The sequence below is a fragment of the Dreissena polymorpha genome, chromosome 12 (assembly GCF_020536995.1).
Source record: "Dreissena polymorpha isolate Duluth1 chromosome 12, UMN_Dpol_1.0, whole genome shotgun sequence".
Classification (NCBI taxonomy): domain Eukaryota; kingdom Metazoa; phylum Mollusca; class Bivalvia; order Myida; family Dreissenidae; genus Dreissena; species Dreissena polymorpha.
In genome coordinates, this window is record NC_068366.1 from 7,481,378 (window position 1) to 7,507,886 (window position 26,509).

Genomic DNA, 26,509 nt, shown 5'->3' on the forward strand with positions numbered 1-26,509 from the left:
TGTCGCTTTTACATTGAATTATATAGGGAAACTATTTAGTGTATTATGACCTCAATGCAAATAAAATGGCGACAGCGCTTTTGTTTTCACCGTCGTCAAGGGGCATGTAACTCTAACTGACGCAAGTGCCCGGATGTTGCGACAAGGTCAATTACGATTGCGTCTCCGTATGCAACTCGCATGAGCAAGCGCATTAGAAGTCTTCCATTCAATTAAATTAGGAAAAACACACATAAACGTATGTATTTAAATTCATAAATCAAGTTGGAAGTTCTATCGTATAACTTCAATAGTGTAGAATACCTTTGACGTCGGATCAAACATTTATTCGATCAATCGTTCGCTCATACAGGCACACTTTCGATTTCATTCTCATTGTAAATAAAGATAAGTTATAACTTATATTTGAACGGAATTTGTAAGCAGGTATTAACGTTGTTATAGTAGTTATTAAAATACCTGTAACCATATTGGTGATGTACACGTCTTTTCCATCACTTTTATTGTTTATAATAATTTGTATTAGGTTAATTGAAATGTACTTTCGATTTAAATGTACGATTAATTGAATTACGTGTTTAAATTCAAGCGAATAAATTTTGTTGTAAGAATAAATGTACGTGTAAAACTACGATATATTCTATCGTATTCATTTCGATTACAATTATGTACTTGCTCATTTTAATTATGATACTTCTACTCTTACAAACACTCATTTTGAGTAGACAAGAAGATTTACGATTTGCATTACCTCCCTTGAATAGTAAGAAATCGTTGTTTAAAACTAATTATATAAAGTTGACGTATAAGTAAAAATCCGATTTTCAATATATGTTAATGGTGTAACTACATGTAATATTCAATCAATGTAAATATATCATTTACCAGAAAAAATAGGAAATTTACACACATTATAAGTGAAAACATGATAACATCGTGAAGCATGTAATAGTAGGAATCGGTAAAAACGTATCATTTGTTTGTACCTTTTTAATGAAAAAATGTTTTCCCAACATTTCTGGTTACTCTTAAGATATTGGCATGTATTTAACTTCATTAGTTTCTTTAAACACTAAAATAAGAGTGGGCCCATTTTTAAAGAATACCTTACCTCGGAAAATGGACATTTTATACTTCGTATACATTTGTAGTTTTAATTACCTAATTTAATTAATGAAAGTAACTTTCTGCCAAATTTAAAACAACATTACACGATGCATCGATAGAAACAGAGGAAGTTGTGAAGTTTTATTGAATAAGAGCCTTCCTTATCGAGAACTAGAAAAAAAAAACATACAAAAAGGCCGGAATTAGTACATCACCAGTATGCTTCTATAATACAATCGATATACGTTTTAGTATTAGTTAAAGGGATCTTTTCACGGTTTTGTAAATTGACAAAATTGAAAAAAGTTGTTTCAGATTCGCAAATTTTCGGTTTAGTTATGATATGTGTGAGGAAAAAGTATTACTGAACATTTGCCATGGTCTAATATAGCCATTATATGCATCTTTTGACGATTTAAAAACCTAAAAAATATAAAGCGTTGCAACGCGAAATGATTGAATAATTTGGAGAGAACTGTTGTTGAAGTTTAAATTTGTGAAACTACGAAAATTGCTTATATAAGGTATAAAATACGCATCTCATGTATGCTTGGCATGATAGCTCAGTTGGCTTATGCGTTTTTACTTCAGGATTCCGGGGGTCACTGGTTCGAGCCCTGCTGCGGGCTACTTTTTCCTCTTTTTAAATTTTATTTTTGATTTTTAACTGGAGCTTTTAAAATTTAATGTTTACCTTTATCAATATAAAGCAATTAATGACAAACTTCAAAACACGCCAAAATCTGTGAAAAGGCCCATTTAAATACAAATGTAATCTTGTTACGCTTCATTCTTTATTGCTTAACGCGCCTGCATTATTGATTTACACATAATGTTCAAATATGAACGCGAGTAGATTACCGCGTGCAAGTTTTGTTTTTAAATAGCAAACACTAACTTGGTAGCTGTATCTTTAACATTTTGTATGTGTAAATATCACGTACATTATCTCCGGCAATCCAAAACCATTTGCAATAATACTTTATTTTGTCCAGGCTTTTTTCTTGAAAACTAAATAAAATGGCTTAAATTTGTCAGTGAAAACAATATTTACAATACATTAAAAAAAGGCTAAGTTTACTAGTGTAGGTATGTTGTTTGTTGAAGTACTAGCCCATTGCGTAATCTTGTAGCTTAAATGTGGCAATTCAATTTGTATTTACTGTAGTTGAGTATGTTTGTGGTTTTCTAACTACTATTAAAACCTGTTCTGTGCACTATTTTTAATGGTGTAGCTTAGGTTAAATAACAACTGATACCGAACATATACTATCAATTTGACTCCCACAAGAACTTTCAACGATTTGTATCATGATGATATCAATTGAACAAAGTTTACACGTACACTCAATGAAGTCTTTATATTATCTTTACAACCCTTACATTAATCGTAATGTAAGGTAGTCTGGCTTCGACCAAATCTATAACATAGTTATAGCCCTTGGCATTGCTCACCTAAAAGAATATATATGGCAAAAACTGATCGGGCAATTCTTCTTTAACTGGTTTGTGAATTTGCAAAGTTCACTCTGGGCAACCATATTGTCGAGATGGTCGAAAAAAAAGAGTTGTAACACTAGGTTCATTTACGTTTTTTGCATTTACTTAAGGCTATTTTGTATTTTGTACCAGAATTCCGTAAATGTATATACTAGTATAATGGTGATTTTCAACTCTTTTATTGAGTTGTCGGGGGCATCAGAAACTATGACATTGAGTTGGTTTAATATAGTCTAGTTCGCCATAGTATTTGGTAAACTAATTTGCGTTATCCCTTGTCGTTATTTTTAGCTCCACTAGCCAGCGGGGCTTATGTCATGGTCCTGTGTCCGTCGTGCGTGCGTCCGTGCGTGCGTGCGTGCGTAAACTTTTCCTTAAAACATCTTCTCCTAAACTACTGGTCCAATTCTGATGAAATTTCTCAGGAATGTTCCTGGGGTGAACCTCTTTCAAATTTGTTCAAATTATGCCCCTGGGGTCAAATTTGACCCTTCCCCGGGGGTCACAAAAAATGACAATTTGCTTATATAAGGCCTATTTTGTGAAAACTTTCAAAATCTTCTCGTCCATAACCATTAATCCTAGGGCTATCAAATTTGGTATGTAGAGACATCTAATAGTCCTCTACCAAATTTCTTCAAATTATGCCCCTGGGGTCAAATAAGACCCTTCTCCGGGGGTCACAAAATTGAACATATGCTTATATAAGGCCTATTTTGCAGGCTTGGCGAAATTGCCGGTCCGCCGGTCCTGACCGGCAGATTTCAATTTGGTCCGGCAGGTTTAACAAGAATGTCGGTCCTGGTGACCGGCAAAATGTGAAATGATTGCAAACAAATCTTTTTTTTTCAAGTTGAAAATTCGAAGAGCTAATCGCTTACTACATCATGAAAATGAAATCGCTCGTTGTTTTGATGTTTGCTGTAGGTTTGTTACGTACAATTAGCAAATCCAACTTGTTACACAACACCTACTTTAAACTCGTTTGCAAAATCGCCAACTGCGTTCTAACAAAAAAGATCTTGATAGCTTTTACATATTTTTCGAGTAGGATAAGGACAATAAAATATGGTATCGTGATCAACACAGCCATATGCATACGCCATTTTTCATAAGTGTAAAGAGTACAGTGCATTATGGGGCAGAGCTTTCATTGGACGAGCGAATTTAAATTTAGATTGAATGCAATACGATACATGTACAAAGAAATGTTTTTATTGCATCATATGCAGTGCCATGTAAAAAAACGTGCTTCCCGGGGACTTTCTGATACTGGTCAAAAATGAAAATGAATCTCTGTTAACAATTACACTGCGTTAGCATGTAAATAAATCGTCTTTTTTATTTAATTAATTACTAGTAAACGTTCTGAAAAATGAAATGCCTTAATCATTAAATGTCAGGTAACGTGTTTTGTACTGTGCGCAGTATATTTTAACAGCCGCTCCAAACTGCAATCATATTAAAGTAAGAATGTTTAAATCGTTTCGAATAACTTAAATTTGATAATTATTAGGCTTGCACATACGTTATTGAAATTATCGCACCGAACCGTTCTAATAGGGAATACATGTAATAAAAACTGACACGCGAATTTTTCACAACATGATTGACATTACACAACCGATTAACACCAATTAGCTGCCAGTGTAACCTCTAAGCGATTAAAATCAATTTAACGGCCGGTTGAATAAAGAGATCAAGATGTGATCGCTGCCATTTTTGAATTTTCTAGTTAAGTTGTTGTTGCATTACGGTCCGGCTAAATTTTCTCCGGACCGGCACATTTTCTGAAATGCCTGTCCGGATGACCGGCAGATTTTTTCTAATTTCGCCATGCCTGATTTTGTGAAAACTTTCAAAATCTTTCGTCCATAACCATTGGGCCTAGGGCTATCAAATTTAGTATGCAGAGACATATAATAGTCCTCTACCAAATTTCTTTAAATTATGCCCCTGGGGTCACATTTGACCCTGCCGCGGGGGTCACAAAATTGAACATACTGTATGCTTATATAAGGCCTATTTTGTGAAAACTTTAAAAATCTTTCTGTCCATAACTGTATGGCATAGGGCTACCAAATTTGGTATGTAGTGACATGTAATAGTTCTTTTCTTATTTTAATCATATTATGCCCCTGGGGTCAAATTTGAAACTGCACGGGGGGTCACAAAATTGAATATATGCTTATAAAGGTCTTATTTTTTGAAAACTTTAAAAATCTGCTTGTCCATAAACATTGGGCTTAGGGCTACCAAATTTGGAATGTAGAGACATCGTATAGTCCTCTACCAAGTTTGTTCAAATTATGCCCATGGGGTCAAGTTTGACCCTGCCCCGAGGGTCTCAAAATTGAACATATGCTTATATAAGGCCTATTGTGGGAAAATCTACTTGTCCATAACCGTATGGCATTGGGCAACCAAATTTGGTATGTAGTGACATGTAATAGTTTTCTTCTTAGTTTGTTTAAATTATGCCCCTGGGGTCAAATTTGACCCTGCCCCGGGGGATCACAAAATTGAACATATGCTTATATAAGGTCTATTTTGTGAAAACTTTAAAAATCTTTCTGTCCTTAACCATTGGGCCTAGGGCTATCAAATTTGGTATGTAGTGACATTTAATAGTCCTCTACCAAATTTGTTCAAATTTTATCCCTGGGGTCAAATTTGACCCTGCCCAGAGGGGGCACGAAATTGAACATATGCTTATATAACGCCTATTTTGTGAAAACTTCAAAAAATCTCCCTGTCCATAACCATCCGGCATAGGGCTATCAAATTGGGTATGTAGTGACATCTTATAGTCCTCTACCAAATTTGTTCAAATTTAATCCCTGGGGTCAAATTTGAACCTGCCCCGTTGGTCACAAAATTGAACATATGCTTATATAATGCCTTTTTGGTGAAAACTTAAAAAAAATCTTGTCCATAACCATTAGGCCTAGGGCTACACAATTTGGTATGTAGTGACATTGTATAGTCCTCTACTTAGTTTATTCAAATTATGCCCCAGGAGTCAAATTGACCATGCCCTGGGGGCCACAAAATCGATTATATGCTTATATAGTGCCTATTTTGTGAAAACTTCTCTTCCAAGTTTGTTCAAATTATGCCCCTTGACTGAACATACGCCTATATGGGGCCTATTTTGTGAAAACTTTAAAAGTCTTTTGTTCATAACCATTGAACCTAGAGCTACCAAATTTGGTATGTAAAGACATCTAATAAACCTCTTCCAAATTTGTTCAAATAATGCCTCTGGGGTCAACTTTGACCCTGCCCTGGGGGGTCACAAAATTGAACAAACGCTTATAAAGCTCCTATTTTGTGAAATCTTTAAAAAATCTTCTTGTCGAAATCATTCAGACTATGGCTACCAAATTTGGTATGCAGTAACATCTTATAGTCCTCTACCAATTTTATTCAAATTATGCCCTTTGGGTCAAATTTGACCCTGATCCCGCGGGTCACAAAATTGAACATTATATACGCTTATATCTTGCTTATTTTGTGAAAATTTTAAAAATATTCTTGTCCTTAACTCTAGGACCTACGGCTACCATATTTTGTATGTATATGTAGTGAGATATAGTAGTCCTCTACAAAGTTTGCGCACATTATGCTATGCCCCTGGGGTTAAATTTGACCCAGCCCAGGGGGTCACAAAAGTGTACATGTGCTTAAATAGGACCTATATTTAAGTATTTGCACATGCAGAGAATATTTGTTTCAGCCTTTTTTCAGCAGTGGAGCGATACAGGGCCATCATGACCCTCTTGTTCTAAATTATTTTGAATTAGGATTGCTATTTTCATATTAACAGACACATTGATTACCCTAAAATTAGGAACCCAAATGGTATAAGTCTTCAACGGGCGCATTTCTCTGAATCGAAATTGTATTAGTCCGTTTCTACGTATTTTGCAATTAAATTATGTATTTGTATTGTATTATTACCAAAGAAGAACTAAATCCATCCCCACGCATTTTCACTATCATTACGTTTTCGTAACCAAATCACTATATATTCGTTAATGTCACACTGGCGAATTTAATCTTCGAATTCTGTGTGATCGCCGGACAGTAGGTGATTTGGTCGCAGGGTATTTTCAAAATGACTTTTGTTCGAGTTCTCTTATCAATAAACATGACATTGAGGGGAGAGATGCCGATATTTATACGATATTAGTGCGATATGCGTACACTATCGTTTTAACCATGTAAGAATTTGTTTAGAGTAAACGAAAGTTTACGAATCTGTTCGATTATGGCGACATATGCACGAGTTGTTGACGACATGTTTTGAGCAGACATCGTAGGCAAGGCTGGTAGAAAACTCGTGTTATGTTGTAGAAGTATATATGCAGTGTAACTATACAACAAGAGAAGACTCGTGTACGTATTGTGTTTGAGCGTGCGCAAGAGTCTTTCGACATGTCTCCGACACTTGTACGAGAAGAGGCGCCTGGAGGGGAAATAATTTTGAACGGTGTAAAATTACAGCCGATTCTTGGTGAGGTCTAGCGAAAAATGAAAGCTGTCACTGTGACATGGAACAACATGTGTACAAAATCTAAACGACACCATATGTATTCTGGTGCGTTCTGCATAACTCATAGATCAAATCCGCCAAAATGTGACAGACTCACAATAGTACGTTAAAAATTCTTCATGTGAACCTCCATTACCTAAATATGTTGTTACAAATTGTCTGGTTCAAACTTTTATGAGTTATCCGTATGAATTTATGCATACTCTACTTGATGCAATTAATTTGTTTTTATTGCAGATATTTGAGCCGTCTTACAAGTACATAAAATAACAGTTGCTGCAGATGATCGCAGAATAAAAGGTGAATACAATTCTTTTTTTTTAAATCAATACCGGCTAAATCTCATACAAATGTATGACTAATGTACAACGCGCTTGAATTTACTTATAGTGAGTAAGACGGGAATCATATTGGAAGAACAGTTATAAATTGTATATATACAACGACACTTTCAAATTGATTTATTTACATTTATCTTAATCTATGTTAAAATAGGGCTGCGAACGCTGTTAGTATGATTTCTGTATAATATCGTCTTATTGAAAATATTAAAACACCACGCAAATAAATAACGACTTAAATTGCAAACAAAAAAAATATAATTATATACTGTTTTAATTATATGTTACTGTATGCTGTTTTTCTGTAATCATTTGGTGTTATCTTTTATTATTTTTCATATGTTTCATAACTATATTTGTAGACATGCAATACGATCAGAAACAAATATCTATCGAGCTTAACTTGAAGAGGAGAACAAATTATGGAATCAATGGTAAGTAGAACTGTGCATATAAGTTAAAATGATTCGCACTGGTGTTTTCACTGAGTAGCATTGCAAATCTGTCACCATCTTTTACACAATCATATTAATACGAGTGATGACTTTCTAATTAACATTATATTCTTGTGTTTTTTATCAGAATGTTCACCTAAATTAGACGTCAGAACGTTTTACCTACTGATTCGACAATTCCATGCATATACATTTCAACATAGCATTGCGCAGACTTTGAATACAATACAAAGATACGATTTCAAGTCGACGGCAATGGATAGCTTTGATAAGATTGTATAATTCATTAGATAATATTCTGTATTATATTGAGTAATTTAAAACAATTATATCTGCATATAAAAATAAATCAAACCATCATAATATGATATGAATGTTTAGCATTAATTATGAAAATATTTCGGGGCATTATTTGATCTTCTTACTTTCTTTTACACTGGTAGAAATTAGTTTTATCGCTTGATTTAAATCTTAATCAACATTGTTGAGTCAGATTTCTAAGGACCCAAAACATATTACAACATGTTGTATACATAAAATCTTATTAACAAACTTATTTTGATCAGAAAACCATCGGTAATAAAATTACTATTACGATGCCACGCTTACAATACGCGTAGTATAGAATCGGACAAAGGTAATCTGATGTTTTTTCTTCTATTTATCCCTGTAGTATATGCACAACTTGTATTCATGCCGCTCGTGTGAACTTAGCAATCCGAAAATATTCTGGAGTTTTCCGCTGTATTGCTCTATATTTTACTTTCATAAAATATTACAATTGTTTTTAAGGATTGATTTTTTAGTCTTAATGGAACACAATCACGAATAAACTATACATTAATGCAAACAGTATAAATTTATATATCACTCAATGTCCATTTATTTAAAATATGTGCTAAATAATTTTCTGAACGCTCATTGATGGCGGATCTATTAGCGCATCGTTTACTCGAGCTATTTTTAGATTTTAGATCGATTTATTACCAAAATTACTCACGTGCGTGCATAACTCAAAATATAAGACTAACACCAATAATCGGAAATATAATATCCCTTCAAGCAGTGTTTATCGCCATACCCGTTGATGTTGACAAATAAAACATTACAAATACGCAGACGTCGCGATTTTATGTTGGGCTGTGAAAATCATTTTCCAGTCTGAAATGAAAGAATGTTAGAGCTATTATTTGAGCAGGCCTCGCAAAAAGGCAAACATGTTAAATATGTATACGAATGATGATAGAAGGGCACATATGTTCATCATTATGATTGGTTATAGAGTGAATGTAGTGGGAACGAAATGTGTGAATGAAATCCCCCAACGTATCAAAATGTACTTGGTGTGCAAATATTAGATGTAATTTGCTTTTCGTAAATTAAATTAACAAAGATTTCCCCGTTCTATTGTTTTTTGTACCACTGCATAACTCATGTGCCATCTGGGTCAAATGCGGCTTGAGTCTGCTTCAATACAAATAGTAAACAATAACATTTGTAGTCGGTCTACCGGTGACATTTAACGTATTAGATGGTCAAAGGTTGAGTTTGAACTATGATTTATCGTCAAAGTAACATATTCTGCCTTGATATCAACATCTTAATCTGAATTGAGTGTTAAATACGGATTTTAGTCAACGATGTAATTTTCACAAATAATTAGAAATGTCTTCATGTATCACTGTTCTGCATACACGCATTTTTCGCACGTAACTCAAAACGTTTTGCTGTTGAAGGAATGAAGATAATCAAATATATAAACCAATATGTGGGCATGCGCATCTCCATATTTTGGTGTTTTGTTTCGACGTCGCACATGTATGTGTCTGTTTAAAAGAAGAAGACAACGAATGTTGTTTGAATGTTTCTTGAAACTGATAACTAAATTACCGTTAGACTTTAGTATACTTTTGACAAAGGTTCTTATTTCACTCAAATACATGTTCAAAAAAGCGATACAAAAATATTGGGATTTGTATTGCATATCCACACATTTACGTTATACTTACATACTTACTTTACACTTAATTTAATAGTGCATTAGTGGTCATTATTATTATTAAGGATGGATATCTTTAATTAAACCGAAGATGCATTTTCAATACATCGGTAATTTCAGAAATATGCTTTTTCAATACATCGGTAATTTCAGAAATAAAATAAAAAAGAAACAAAATACGCTCCGAAGAATCAATTAAAAGCAGAAGTGTCTGAGCGGCACATTGAAAGCCTGATCACATGTTTAGTAATAGACGGGTCTGCTGTCCTGTATGTCTTTCACTGACACTTAGACGGAAAGATACATTACCATATTGAGCACTTTAAGTCCTATATAAGACACGACGATACATATAGTTAAGCACTAAAAGTTTGGCTAGGTCAGGTAGACAATCCTATGTGTAAATGCTGACAAACTAACGGGTGACTTTAACACCACGTAATATTATGCTTGGTGTCACTAAAGACAAACAACAGCTGATCTTTCTGAATTGTCAAGTTTTATGCAAAGATAAAGAATTTAACGTTTTGTGCACTCAATCACACTAGTTGGTCGTTACAGAAGATACACCCAATGTGATAGATATATATATATGTGTCATAATCAATGAAGTTGATTTAAAACAGTTCATGAATAAGCTGGCGTTATAATGATAAGGCAAATGGTTGATGGTGTAGATGCAGAACACAAAATGGCATATATGTGGCGTTTGATAATACAGACGTGTTTGTTTTATTGTTACATAATTATTTTGTTCTGAAACTTTCCTTATTGGTCATCAAAACTGCCCAAAAGAATGTAAATATCGCGACCGACTTGCTAATTCTATCTCTGGATGCAACACGGCGTCTGGATTTTTTGGTAGCGGTAAGGGAACAAAAATCGCGATGCTGAACGCAGGAAACACCATCAGACTTTAAGACGATATGAACGTTTGTATAAAAGAAGTTGTGAAAAAAACGACCAGATTTGTCTCAGCATTCAATGGAAAGCCAGATACAGAGAACATGTGTTTTACAAGACAAACCGTTTTGGCAGCGGAGTAGACAAGTCGGATAAGACTATACCATCAATGGCAAGCATGCCACCATCCTCGGAAGCATTCTATGCAAATGTCAAACGTGTTCAAATAAAGGCGTTTATATGGACACACGCATAAGATGCAGACCCCAGATCTGAATCAATGTGAATAGCACCCTTTAACCCATTACAGTTGCATCACAGGTTTGCTTAAGCTCCACCCAATGTGCTTAAAACGATTTTTTTATAATGATATCTCTGAATGTAAAAAAGATTTCCTGTTTCTTGAAGAACTTGACCGCCAGTGGGGTCGGGCCTGTTTTCTTGTATGGCTTTAGTGAAACATTGATCTTGATAAAATCAAAAGGCAAATCTTAATAAAACTTGGTCAGAATATTTGTCCCAATCAAATCTCGGCTGATTTTAAAACTGGGTCATGTGAGCTCGAAAAGGATCACTAGGTAAAATAAAAAAGCATGTTCTAGAAGTCACTGTCTTTGTCTAATTTACACGAACCTCGGTAAGAATATTTGGTCTAACGATATCTCAGCCGAGTTCAAAACTAAAAATTAGCCTCGAAATTGTTTAGTAATATTTTATTAAGTACTTTCATTATTGTAAGTCCTACCTTGTTAGAATATGTTAGTCCATGAGGGTCTGTGTTGAGCGCCTTAGGACTCATGGCCTTTTTGTTTTTGTTTCATGTACGGTTTCAGAGATTTGTATTTTTTTCCGTTCAGTATCTTGACGATGAGAAAACCATATGTGCATATGTTCATATGATACAAGGACTAATTGTTACTTATGCTTATAAAGTACTTGCAATATAAGTTTGCAGTATAAATCTATTTTGAAATATAAGGATAGTAAATATATACGCGCACAAAAACTATTCCCATTGATTTTAAGAACATGAGAGTTAAATCATTATTGTGAAAATAGCATGCTTGTCTTTAAAAACATTTAAATAATTTGTGTTATACGGTAAAAAATATAATAATTGATATGTCAATCCCTAACACGATAAAAACGGTGGAAAAAGCTAGAACATAAAGCTTTTAAATAGTTGTTTTAACCGATACACCACCTGGATTGTGACATGACGGAAAATAAATTTGAAAATATATTCACAGCGATTTGTTAGTTATCCTAAAATTATGCACACCACAGTCTTAAAGTATAGAGAGTTTTATTATTTGTATATTAATTATTACTGATTATATCCAGAGGATGTTTTTTGCTTGATTAAGTTTAGGACCGAGTGCACTCTTTGTTGGTTACACGTTCGCTTTGATTGCAACTCAAACACTACAGGTTCTCGATTTCATATCTACTTCCTGTACGATGCGATTTCATATCTACTTCCTATACGATGCGTACATGTATCGTTGAAAGTAGCGCACGCAAGAAACTCTTAATTGTTTAATTTGTGAATAGGAATGTCATTGATAGATAATTTATTTCAGACCGTTTAATGACACTGAGTCATTGCAAAAACATTCACGCGTCTCAAAATCGGATCACTTTGTCAGGGTTAATTTTAAAAATATCCAAGACTGTTCCTTGGTTAGTTTCGTACTTATTTCTTATGGTACTACTAATGGTGTATACGCATTTGCTTACTTAACACAGTCAATTGCTTGCTATTCTTATTTTGTTAGTATTATGTTTTCTCAAAATGCAACAACATGCTAATTAAAATTGATTTAAATTAATTGCAAACGTACATTTAAATACAAGTTGAGAAAAACAACTAAAATTGCCTACTGCATTTAAGTGTACATTTTAACAACATGACATGTCGAATATATGATACAATATTGTAGTGGATTTAAAGTTTGGCTTACGATTTTCATATTGTTATATGTCAATGTGCTTTATTAAACCTACTTTAATAATGTGCATTAAAACGAGACCTTGAATAGTCCAGAAAGGTTTTTGGCCTGCGGCGTAGCCCTAAGTCCATAGCAATGATACAAATTTCTGAGACAGTCAAAATTGGCTGGCTGCCAAAACCCACGAATAAATGAATTCCCAAAAGTCCGATTTACCACTTGGCGGTAATTCATGCGCCATCATAGAAGTTCTTCGCAGATCTCAATAACCCGCCTTGTAAATACAGACCATCACTATATAACATGACAGTGTCATAAAACGTGTTCAAAATATTATTGCAGCAAAATTGCTAAACATTGGCTACGACAAAAGTTTTTATTATTGTTTGCATATTCATGCGAGAATAAGTTCCTCACTTGACGGTCTAGGCCGAAAAGATACGAGTGTCTACGGAGACACTAAGAAAAATTTGTCGATACATTCTTTAAAGACATTACATTTGGTATGTATAAACATATTTTAAGATATTGCTCGTTTATTTTGCGTTAACGAGACATTCAAGAAAAAAGAAAATGAAAAAAAAAACAACAACAAATATTCATAATCATTCTCGGAAATATACAAAGTTACCGGATATGATATTTCACTGCGCAGATCGAGCGCGCAAATCGAGCGCGAAAAGTTCTACGTGAGACAACGTACACAATCTGTACACCGTTCTTTATCAGCGTTAAGGCCCAGTCTCACTATGATGCCGGCGGAGCCCCTTTGCGTGATCCGGGATCTACCGGCATGAACCGGGGCTCTACCGGGGCTCCATCGGGGACGACCGGGATGAACCGGGGAAAACCGTGGCTCCACCGGGAAAGTATTAAAATGCTTAATACCTCCGGGATGAACCGGGAGTCACCGGGAAGGACCGGCAGCGACCGGCACGGCACCGGGAACAACCGGGACGGCACCGGGAACAGCCGGGACGGCACCGTAGCTCCAGCGGGGCCCATACAGACCTACGGCAACGCCCCGGTGAATGCCGTTAGAGTCCCGTTATAGCTACGGTATTTAAGAAAACAGGCGCTCTGCCGGAACGCCGCAGGCATTCACCGGGGCTCCGCCGGGGCATTACCGGCGACGACCGGTATAAAACCGGGGCGTTGCCGTAGCTCTGCAGGAGTTTGATGCCGCTATTGACACGGTTAGTGCCGGTGGTGTAACGGTATACCGGGGCTCTGCCGGCTTTCACCGGGGCTTAACCGGGGCACTACCGGCGACAACCGGGGCTATGCCGGGACGCTGCCGGCTTTCACCGGGGCACTACCGGCGACAACCGGTGCTTCACGGGGATAAACCGTAGCCAGTCCGGGTTGACCGGGACTCTGCCGGGCTGTTGACCGGCTTCAACAGGGGCGGCACTGGGAAATAGTATGACTGCATTAGCAAATCCAAAAAAAGGAAATACAGATACATATCCTTACACAAATCTTCCCTAAAGTATCCGCCTTAAAACAGCTTTGCAAAGTGTAGAGACACAACAAACAAAACGATATTTTTCACAAAAATAAAAAAATGATTATATATGGGTTTTTTTCAGGTTCACAAAACATCAGTAAATTTATTTTTTCGGGCCAGAGTATGAATGATAGGGAGGAAAATCAGACAGACGCCTTGGCCTACGTTAACAAGGTAAAATGCATGTGCTACAAGGTGACAACATTTAGTTTCTTGGTTAGTAGATGTTCGGCCTTCCGGTATATAAGTACACTCACCTTGAGTTCATATTTAAATGAAAGTAAGGTCATGTTTTAACTAACATATTATTTGTATATGGTAAGGATATACAGCAAAGATATAAGTAAATGTTACAATCAATGTAGCGTAAAACTAACAATACACCCAATACACCTGGGCATATAAACACATGCAAAGAACATATGAAATCAGGATTATTAGTTAAAATATTGTACTATTTATTTATTTTTTAATAAACTTCTTAAGTTGCAATATTAAATTATCATTATTTCAGTCACCACCCAGGTTGCCTGAGATTCCCCTGCTTCTGTCGCAATATCTGCCGGTCAATGAGCTCAAGGGATTCTCCAAAGAGGTACACGTGTCGCTGTGTCTATGCCACGCATACAGTTGGGATGTTTTTCTGAATCAAATAAGATGTTTTATCATAAACACTATAGCGCTTCACTTTCAACTTTTAAATGTCGATGTTGCATATTTCTACGGAACCCGCTTATGTAATATTCATGGTCTAAACATTATTTAATATAGGATACGAGTTTTGAATTACATTGGCAGTTTATTATAGACTGGAACATCCAGTCGTCTTGAGTTGAAACACATTCACTTTTCGTTGTTGTTGTTGTTGTTGTTATTTAGTTTCAAAACTCTAAATTTTGTAATTAAGTTTTGTTTTTTCGTAATCTGATATCGATTTGACTGTGTAATGGTCAATAGTTAAACCTATTATTCAGTAACGAAAATCATAACGGCGAAGGTTTGTACAGTCAATTGTTCTGTTTTAATATGATAGTATTGGAAAGCATTCGTTACTTGATAAAGACCTTATGCTTTTCTTGTAACATAAGGTTTGTAGATTTATTTCCAAAATTGAATTTAATATAACGTTGTTATTTATTTAAAAATATATGTTTATATAAAAGTAAAAAAACACAATGCGAACGCATGGGTCATAACAACTATTAAGATATATTTAGATTAAATACATGAATGGGATAGTCAACAAAATATAAATATTTTGATATGTTACTGTTCGCGAGCCATGTGAAATAGTTCATTAGTATATGCTTTTTTTCGAATTATTTGTTCTGAGTTATTTGGGCATATAGATAAAGATATCGATTGTTTGAATCATTGTTTGGTAACAATTTTTACAAAACCTTTCTAGTCTCGGTGTAATTAAAAAGCGGTCCCATTTTATTGGTAAATCGAGAGATGAAAGTCTTTACCTTGTCAATTGCGATTCCCAAGTATGCATTGATTTAAAACAGAAGTTCATTTTATTCAGATTAAAACTTGAACGTAAATGAAGTATACGATTTAGAACGAACGAAGTTTTAATTATAAGAATACCAATAACGTTTACAAATATCTAATACTTGTTGTTTTCTTGAATTTGAGAAATTAAGAGTAGTAGCATACACGCGGGTTTATACGCAAGTTTTTTTATACGAATGAAATAATTGAAGTTATCGACATTTTGTTATTTTAAGGCACGACTTTGCACACAATAAATGAGAATAGGTGTTTACACATAATATTTTTAATTTGTGTCACTTTGCAGGCGTTTCTGGTGTTGGAAGAATGCTTGCTCTCAAACTTGTTCAGCTACAATTCCTTTGAAGACATAAAGGTCATCCGAAATTTAGCTAAGGTAGGCTTATTGAACTCTTAATAGAGAAGGCAAGTGAAGTAATGAGTCATGTGCGTACGTGTTATGTTGCCTCCTTGCTGTCATTGTTACACTTTGAAAACTGTTTCCAAACACGTAAGAACCAAATACATCTATATTTTTCCAATTGTGTTAGACACACTATTTACAGTGGGAAATAATTGTCACCTTTTGGCCTTCATTGGATCACTATCTTCAAAAAAGAAGTTGATTTTGATGTCCCAAAAAGTATACTGTTCCTATTTGTTTATCTGACTTTTCTGATGTTCATTACAATTTGTACATGAATTTATTTCTACGGTCATTCTTCCATATCATTCAAGAATTAAAGAAGGCAAGTTTTCAGTTAATGGCGCAAGTATATTCTTTTAGAACTGGTTATCCAGCTTACCAAAGAAAAATTATAGAATATTAATTTACAGCAATAAAGGTATTTACAGGCTCTACTGAACAAAAAGACATTTGTATATTTATGACAAAATGTTAATTGTTAATCCCATGCCGTATTCTCTAGGGGTCTAAAGGTATAACCACCGTTTGTCATTTATCTCACTACAGGCAAGCATTGGGATTTTTCGTGCTTATTTGTTAGTTGAGCGAAGAAATACCCATTGTTATTTTCTTGATTTTTTTAAGAGCTTGTTTATACATTTGTTAGTTGAACAAAGAAAGAAACTTTTTACTTTCTTGGTTTTTTATGAGCTTGTTTATAAATTACACAGCAGGGATGCTTCAATTAGGTTAAACAGTGATACATATTTTATAAGTTCATTTATTGAAGTAAGATGTACACTCAATGAAGTCGTAACTAAGCAACTTAAGATATTAATTCTTTTGTGAATTAATAGCCCGCAACATTGTCAATTTTTGATGCTTTTTCCTTAACATAACGATTTGATAAGAGTGTCATTGTATGTTTTTAAATGTGATAAAATGAAACTGAGGATTCTCCAATCACTGTTAACAAAATGGACAAAACTTATGTTACTACTAAAAACAAAATATGTGATGATAAAGTTTATTATGCTTGCTTTGTTTTGTGTTTTGTAATTGTTTGTTTACCCCATACAAAGTTAAGCGGGGTTTACTTGAATCCCGGTAGATGTCTATGTGTCTGTCTTTCTGTCCATATACACACATTTGTCCAGAGACGTTTCTCTATTTTTTGTCCAAGAAGATACATATCCAAATGCTGATATATTGTTCTAATGATATAAAGTTGTGCCATTGCGATTGGTATTGTGCAAATTCTTCCCCATTTTTCTATTGAAAATGTGTGAAACATTTTTATCATTGATTAAGACGTTTTACGAAGCCAATAACAACATCCAATACCTCGTATTTTGTATGGAACATCGCACATTGGTCATCTGCTTTATTTAAAAAAACTTTCTACATGGGATCTCACAGTTTCTATTGACTTGTATGGCAAAGTATGGGGCCAAGTACTAATATTATTATGTTATATGTCGTAGTTTTGTTCTTTACTGACTTTGTTAAAATACTGCATCTTGGGTAAAATTGGCCACGCCTCTGGGTCCAACTTTTTACAACTTTCTGCATATTTCCTCATTAGGCGTCAATGGGTATTCTTCACTAATGTGAAATACCTAGCGCTGTCTGTCATACCTCTATGTTGATTCATCTGTCAGTCCAGTAAAACTGAAACACCTTAAAAAAACACATAATGAACTTGAGTATGCGTATTTTAAGTGATGGCAGGCGTTGCAGTATGATTATACTTTTCGGCAGAGGTCAAATGTCGTTACTGTTGCTAAATATCCGTTTAAGAGTAATACTTCAATAATTGAACAAATGTCAATGCGATACAATTTTGTATGGTACTTGGTATACTCATGTACACACATCCTAATACAATGCTGTGATTATTAGGGTTAACTCTGGAACGTAACACATAAACAGCTTTTGAGCTATATGAAGTTCATAATAATAAGTAAGGGATTTCACCTTCGGGACATTCGTTACAATTAAATCATTGTTGATGTTTAGTTCTGATGCGTAGGCTTTTAAGCATGCGGGGGTTAGCCAGAATGGTTTAATATCCCGGCATCAGAACAACTCGCATGTCCCATGTGTAAGGGAAGTCATTCATACACAGTTATTTCAATATGAGAACTAGTTTTGTTTGGCTTATACGTTTTAATTTAGAAATGTTAATAGTCCTTATGTGTAGCAAATTTCGTCAAATGTATCACTTTTGGTTATATATTTATTTAAGATTATCCTCACACTTCAGGAATATAGGAGCATCAAAGACTATGCAGTGAACGCCAGTGGGATAACAAGTGAGTTTCAAGATTGTCCTTGTTTGCTCGTTTAATGTGCGTTTATAAAAACGAAATATAGTTCAAATTTAAAACGCGGGTGCATTTGGCGCACACACGATGAAACTTCTGATATAAGTGTTACAGAGCAGCTTATTACATTTGTTCAGTTGTTTGATCAAGACTCTTGCAACTCTCATATATAATATATTTCATGCTAATGAAATACAGCGAAGCTAATGTCCAAGGCATTCCAGATCTACTTCTTGATATAATAGGGAATATTGGAATTGACATTGCAAAGATGACTGTGTTTCATCTGATCAGGCACCTGTTATGGAATGTACAGCGGGTTGGGTTGATGAGCTACTGCGTTTGAAGGTCTCTCATAAATATTCATGCTGTGTGTCAAAAGCTTGTTATTTTATGTGCAGACAATATTGAAACAAATTCGTAAATAAGGAAAGTATAACTTATAATTCAACAACTGTACGATTTTTTTTAAGTTCCCATAAAGAATGACAGCCTAATGAAAATAACTGATGCGGTTTAAAAGCATGAACGTATATCAGCTTCAAAAACTGTTACAGCATGTTAAAAACACGAAGCATGTAGAACAAGGTGGCTAAGTGTTAACCTTTCAGTAAAAGCAGTATTCAATGATTATTAGGCTTTATTGCAAACACTATAACAGTCTCAAAATAAAGATGCAATTACCCTTTGATTTTGGAAAAAAAAAACATTAAAAAATATTGGAGAAATTTACATGTTGAATGATGTACTGCCTGTTCTGTCAAACCTTTCGAGAAATGTCCACACTGACTCGTTCAACTGTTTCTCCGTCATTCTTTGTGTAAGCAATGCTAATGATAGCATGTTTTTGATGATGTTTTTTCGTAAATAATTTCTTAGCGTTCTTCCTGACGCTGTCAGCCATTTTGATGGGTGTGAAGAAATACCGATTTTCCCGTAATTACCGAAATCCCCAGGAATCCGCCGAGATCCCCTGAACAATCCATTAATATTGATTATTTATCGAAATACTGCATATATTAATATAGAATATTGCGAAATCCACTGAAATCACTGATGAAACATTGTTTTTATCCAAGTTTGTTTGATTTCGGTAAATACGGGGAATTCGGTATTTCTACATACCGCATTTTGTAATTCCGGTTTTGTCTAACTTGCGAAATTATGTATTTTAATGATAAAACGGGTTCAGCTTCGTATGTTAAACGCAATATGAACTTATTTATTAATTAAGGAATAAAATCGCGTATTATTTAAAATCAAATTTGAATTGTCTAGCGCCTGAATTATCTCCAGGGGGTGAACTGTTTTTGTCTTGAGATTAACGCTTCCGGTCATGTAGCGATTGTGCAATAACAAACACCACATTTTCGTGATTTAATAAAAAACTAGATTTGTCTCAGATATGACGAATAGGCCAACAGGTAGATCGCGTTCTGGTCCATATACATGTCAAATTTCAGAAGAAGTGTTGGACCAGTTTCCAAGAGACTCAAATCGCAGTGCAACGCCGGAGCTTAACGAATTTTAGTAGCCATTATCATTCGTTCAATTGAACGTCATCAAAAGATGACGTCAGTATAGCACTCATTCCATAATTATGATAAAATATTTGCATACCAAACAATGTTTAAGTAAAAAATTAACCATAATTTCATGGTTCAAATGTTGGTCACAATCATCATATTCATACGATAAAAAACATTTGAATATTGTTAGGTTATCCTTTCCATTCAGATTTCATTAGTAGAAGAAGTATGTCTTCCACGAGCTTCGTACCTAATATCTAACTAGTTTAATTATAATTTAGTTGTCTTTGTTGATTACTTATGGGCGCATGTTTATTATTCTTTTTCAGAGGAGTATCAAGAATGGTTTGATCAACTACCAGGTTTGTTTTATGCTGAGCATTTGTTATACTAGGTTAAATATCAATATTACTCCTCGCGCATAAGCGCTGGTTACATGATCCATTTTCACACAGCAATAGTGCTGACTATACAAATACATTTCACTTCAAATTAATGATTATTTTCAATCATCATTAAATCATGTAGCTATAGAATAGGTTTAAGCTTACAAGCCTATGCATAATAGAGTAAAGTCCTTCTCGATAGTAAACAATTCATCGTGTTCTGTTCTGTTTTAGTCAAGTTTAAACGTTATGTTTTAAGTTCATAATGATTGTCCAAATTGTGATTCCTATGCGTTTGTTTTATACAATTGCTATAGCATTGATTCATATGTGTGTTTCAAATAACGTTATCGGAATTAAGTCGTCTATACAACATAAACAAATAGATAACTTATTTAAATTGAACAAAATCGAGTTCAATGCCTTAACATAAGGCGTTCTTTTATTTTGAACTAGAGATAACGCTGCTAAGTCTTGTTCAATGATAACACATTATTCCCGGTACATGTTAAGTTATATTCCGTATTTCATACTTTAGTACATATAAGCGATCGAAAGTCTACGTTTCTATGATTAAATTAGCGTAGTGAACACATTATTCATTAAAATTGTTGTACACCTTGTTACTCTCATTTCAAAACACGAATTATGAGTTTTTTTAGCTATACACTCTGAAGTAAAAACAGGCATGTTTGTTTAATACTTCTAAGTGATTTTATTCGAACAATGCTCAATAGCGTTCGATAAATAATAGAGCATACACAATCTTGTTTCTTCAATGAATGTGATCCCATAAGTACGATGTATTTAGTGTTTATTCATACGATGACAACGAACAAGTTTGTATCATTGGATCATTGAAACAAGTCGAACGCAATACATACATCGCAAAGACGATAATTATATGAGATGTATAACAACAACAAAAAGGTTCAAAGACTGATGATCACGTCTTGTCACATGACCTGAAATCGCAGACCAGTATTGAATATGTATATTAGATAGCGAAATTTAAACCAAAAAGGATATACTGTTTCAAAATATATTTAATATGCATTGAATAAATTAAGTAGATGTTATTTTTATTAGCTCGGCTGTTTTCGGAAAAAAAGAGGTATTGTCATAGCCAGCTCGTCGTGTCGTGTCGTCCGCGTCGTGCTAAAACCTTTGTCAAGGTTTTGAACATTTGCTCCAAAATCAAAGTGCTTCAACCTACAACTTTCAAACTTCATATGTAGCTGTAACTTGATGAGTTCTTCATGCCATACCCGTTCACTGTGACCTCTAAAAATATATATTCTGACTAGCTTTCATTTATTCAAAACTACACGCACAGCCAAGCGTGGCACCCGTTATGCGGTGCTCGTGTTATATCATATATTGTTAATATATAATTATTTATTATGCATTTAATTTACTTATCGCCATTGTCATGTTTTTACTGCAGGGGCTAACAAGAAAGCTGTTGAGCAATTTAAAGGTACATGAACTTATTCATCTTAAACCCGCTTGCAAGCTTAGTGTTGTTGTCAAGCTTGTTAAAGTGTATAATTGTTCGTGTGTTCGTAGGCGCTTTTCGAGTCTTTTCAAATCGTAATGTTATCATGTATCACAAACTATTTAAATGTAGGTTTCCTCAAAGGTATACCATGAAGTGACAATCTGTCGCGTGTGAGACCTTTATCCTTATCACGAAGATCCAATGTTATATTAAAAGTTCCAAAGAAAAAAAGTTTGTGCTGTTTAGCTGAATTATTCACGTGCAAAACTCTCGAAACTATTTGCGGTAAACAGCAAATGAATCATTTCCGACCCATGTCCAATTCGTAAGGCCAATCTCAAATGTTAATGACAAAGCTCACACATTGCCATAGAACAGTTCGGGGAGACTTTCAATGTATCATTCCACATTCAATTAAAGAATAACTTGTTATCTTTATTTACAATTTTGGTTTTGACATTATCATTGCGTGCTATGTGCCGGCTCACACGTCAACATTCAAATATTACTAGTCAACATATTACCATAATACAGCTTTTTGAGAATATGGTTGTCAACATATCAAGAAATGCAATTGTGTTCAATATAAAGTATCGATCTTAAAGTGTCCTGCTTTCGCTTTGGTAATTTAAGATAATAGCACACCTGCATTTCAATAATCTTAACAAAGTCAACACACACATAAACATACCGATAAAGAAACGTAAATTACATATAAATATTAAGCCACCATTAAAAGCCCATTTATGGAACCATATATGAAGCTATTTTAATAAAGTAGTCGTTCTCAGACTTTTTGCGTTTTAGATATATTACGTATTACTGGTATACATAGTAATTCATTTAAATATATGAAAAAATCATTTAATATAATTAATTTGCAACTGTTTATTATGTCCCCCACTATAGTAGTAGACATATTGTTTTTGCCCTGTCTGTTGGTCTGTCTGTTGGTCTGTCTGTTGGTCTGTCTGTTGGTCTGTCTGTTTGCGCCAACTTTAACATTTTGCAATAACTTTTGCTATATTGAAGATAGCAACTTCATATTTGGCATGCATGTGTATCTCATGAAGCTGCACATTTTGAGTGGTGAAAGGTCAAGGTCATCTTTCAAGGTCAGAGGTCAAATATATGTGGCCAAAATCGCTCATTTTATGAATACTTTTGCAATATTGAAGATAGCAACTTGATATTTGGCATGCATGTGTATCTCATGGAGCTGCACATTTTGAGTTGTGAAAGGTCAAGGTCAAGGTCATCCTTCAAGGTCAGAGGTCAATTATATGTGGCCAAAATCGCTCATTTTATGAATACTTTTGCAATATTGAAGATAGCAACTTGATATTTGGCATGCATGTGCATCTCATGGAGCTGCTCATTTTGAGTGGTGAAAGGTCAAGGTCAAGGTCATCCTTCAAGGTCAGAGGTCAAATATATGTGGCCCAAATCGCTTATTTTATTAATACTTTTGCAATATTGAAGATAGCAACTTGATATTTGGCATTCATGTGTATCTCATGGAGCTGCACATTTTGAGTGGTGAAAGGTCAAGGTCATCCTTTACAAGGTCAAGGTCATCCTACAATGTCAAACATCATATAGGGGGACATTGTGTTTCACAAACACATCTTGTTGTTAAGTGATTAGGTTGTTTTACAGTTTGATTAAGTGTTTGATCAGTTTTATGTATACCCTTGAAATATATTTTAAGTTTATAGCTCCTTAATCATTACTAATTATGCCCCCCTTCGAAGAAGAGGGGGTATATTGCTTTGCTCATGTCGGTCTGTCGGTCGGTCGGTCTGTCGGTCCGTCCAACAGGTGGTTGTCAGACGATAACTCAAGAACGCTTGGGCCTAGGATCATGAAACTTCATAGGTACATTGATCATGACTCGCAGATGACCCCTATTGATTTTGAGGTCACTAGGTCAAAGGTCAAGGTCACGGTGACCTGAAATAGTAAAATGGTTTTTGAATGATAACTCAAGAACGCATACGCCTAGGATCATGAAACTTCATGGCTAGATTGATCATGACTTGCAGATGACCCCTATTGATTTTGAGGTCACTAGGTCAAAGGTCAAGGTCACGGTGACCCGAAATAGTAAAATGGTTTTCGGATGATAACTCAAGAAAGCATACGCCTAGGATCATGAAACTTCATAGGTAGATTGATCATGACTTGCAGATGACCCCTATTAATTTTGAGGTCACAAGTCAAAGGTCAAGGCCACGGTGACCCGAAATAGTAAAATGATTTTCGGATGATAACTCAAGAACGCTTTTGCCTAGGATCATGACACTTCATAGGTACATTGATCTTGACCCGCAGATGACCCCTATTGGTTTTCAGGTCACTAGGTCAAGGGTCAAGGTCACAGTGACAAAAATCGTATTCACACAATGGCTGCCACTACAACGGACAGCCCATATGGGGGGCATGCATGTTTTACAAACAGCCCTTGTTAAAATTACTTCAGGCAATGCCACTTCTGACACAAATGGTTTAATAAGCATTTTGATTTAGATAGTGTTACAATTTGATCTATACGACTTTGGTATGTAGAAAATATACATACAATGCTCGAAAAGGCATCAATAGCATTTGGTCGTTTCTACAGCAAGATTCACACTGTGTTGCTATGTAAGAAATCAATCGACATCAAATTATATGTGTATAAACACCGTTTCTGATTAAGTATAAACTTATTCATGTGACACATTAATATTCGTTACAAACAGGAAGTGTTATTTACAAATTGTTAAGGTTTTAAAATATGTGTTAAAAATGCTTAACATATACAGAAACCATATTTATGTTTAAATAATGTGGTATTTATTTGTAAGATATTGTTGTGTCCTGTATTTCAGTGTTTGACCAGATGTTAACTATGAAGTATAAAGGTAATTTTCTTTTATGTATCGTGTTTGCTTGTGTTATTATAAATAAACTTTAAATTCGATATTAATTAAAAACTGTAGATATTTGTAATAAAAAGACCAAACCATAAGAAAATTAACCATTACACAATTTAAATGTCTAATATATGGCGTCTGTCCGTCCGTCCAAAAATTGTACCATTGGCCATAACTTTTTCACTATTGAAGATAGCAACTTGATATTTGGCATTCATGTGTATGTCATGAAGCTGCACATTTTGAGTGGTGGAAGTTCAAGGTCAAGGTCATCCCTGAACGTTACACACCTTCGTATTTTAAGACGACACATCGCGCATAGGTGCTTGTAAAGTTAGAAGATGCATGTTTGTTTATTTCTTCTGAGTCAATTTAGTCGAACAGTGCTCAATGTTGTTCGATAAATAATAGATGCAATATTCTTGTTATTTTTGTTTGAATGTGATCTTTTAAGTACGTTGTACGATATTTCCTTTTTTTCAGAGAATCTTCAATTGATAAAATCGCAATCAGGTTTGTTTAATACTTATCATTTGTTATACACGTCCGTATTTTAAGACAACCCTCACTATTGATGCTTATCATAGATTTAAAGCAAACATTTGCGTGCCCACAAAACAATAATTAGCACATTTGACATGAATTGCTATTTAAATAAAAGTCGCAATTAATATTTTTAAACGTTAATGAGATAAGCGACATAAGCGATATATGTAAACGAGAGTACATTTGTGTATCGCATTATTAATTTCAACAATTCTCTACTCATCTATGGAATTGTTTTGAGCTATCATACAAGTGAATGGATGATAAAGTAGTCATTCTCAATATGACACAATTTATCGAGTTCTTTCTGTCATATAGTCTAGTTTTAAAGTTGTGATTTCAGTTATTAATAATAAACTGTTTTCAACATTGTATTCCCATACGTTTATTTTATCCTCTGGCACTTACATTCATTACATTGTATTTTGTTGTAACAATACGCGGATGTTTGTTTTGCTAAAAAATAGTAAACTAACAAACTTAACATTTTTTGATGATGATTATAATGATCATGATAGAAACGTTTCTTTATCAAATAAATTAGCGAGGTAATAGCGAAACAAATTAACTCGACAAGTATACCGTTATGTTATCATTACCGCTCCGATTTCATTAGTATATAGAGTACGTTGTATATGCATTTATTTAAAAAGTCGCAAAGACGATGATTGTATTATATATATAACAACAAAAGCTTCGAACGTGGGAAAATGTTTTGCCACATAAACTGATATTTGGCGTGCAGAAAACGCCATATCGCGGACTGGTAATGGATATCCCGGGCGAAATCCCATATACATTGACTGAATTGTGATCGTTCAATATAACAATCGACGCAATAAAACAATGCGTACACGTTATATTGTTTTTCTTTTTTCGCACAAGTTCTGAGCGATTTCTTTGTCCAGGATATGATTTGCGTTTTACAAGCTCAGCGATCCAGATATTAAACGATACGCATTATGTAAGATTTACAAGTTAATCAAGTAATATTCTAATTATTGGAAAGATTGCGACGGAAAAGGGTGACCGTTATTGTTGACAAAAGATTGTAGGCTGTAATTTGTAATGCAT

The 26,509-nt window shown here is 34.5% G+C and overlaps 2 protein-coding genes across 11 annotated transcripts in view; both read left to right on the forward strand.

The window, feature by feature from the left end:
- Positions 1-26,509, forward strand: part of LOC127854040 (uncharacterized) — a 183,001-nt gene that overhangs the window by 149,624 nt on the left and 6,868 nt on the right. The gene's annotated exons all lie outside the window — the stretch shown is intronic.
- Positions 106-25,617, forward strand: LOC127854039 (uncharacterized). Of its 8 annotated transcripts, none has more exons than XM_052388963.1 (11): positions 106-238; positions 7,403-7,465; positions 7,869-7,940; positions 14,408-14,499; positions 14,840-14,920; positions 16,130-16,219; positions 18,477-18,543; positions 20,414-20,446; positions 21,918-21,950; positions 24,845-24,877; positions 25,373-25,607. In XM_052388963.1, exons 3-11 carry the CDS (start codon positions 7,871-7,873, stop codon positions 25,444-25,446), a joined length of 573 nt encoding a protein of 190 aa, XP_052244923.1. In that variant the 5' UTR covers positions 106-238; positions 7,403-7,465; positions 7,869-7,870; the 3' UTR covers positions 25,447-25,607. The 8 variants fall into 8 exon arrangements, with proteins under 8 accessions (XP_052244923.1, XP_052244921.1, XP_052244918.1 ...); XM_052388961.1 differs by having other exon boundaries at positions 14,408-14,520; positions 25,373-25,606; XM_052388958.1 differs by having other exon boundaries at positions 14,408-14,541; positions 25,373-25,602.

Coding starts and splice junctions, on each gene's coding strand:
- LOC127854039 (XM_052388958.1), top strand. CDS start 7,871: ATGCAATACGATCAGAAACAAATATCTATCGAGCTTAACTTGAAGAGG. Junction 7,941..14,407: donor AACAAATTATGGAATCAATG/GTAAGTAGAACT, acceptor GGTTTTTTTCAG/GTTCACAAAACATCAGTAAA. Junction 14,542..14,839: donor TGACAACATTTAGTTTCTTG/GTTAGTAGATGT, acceptor TCATTATTTCAG/TCACCACCCAGGTTGCCTGA.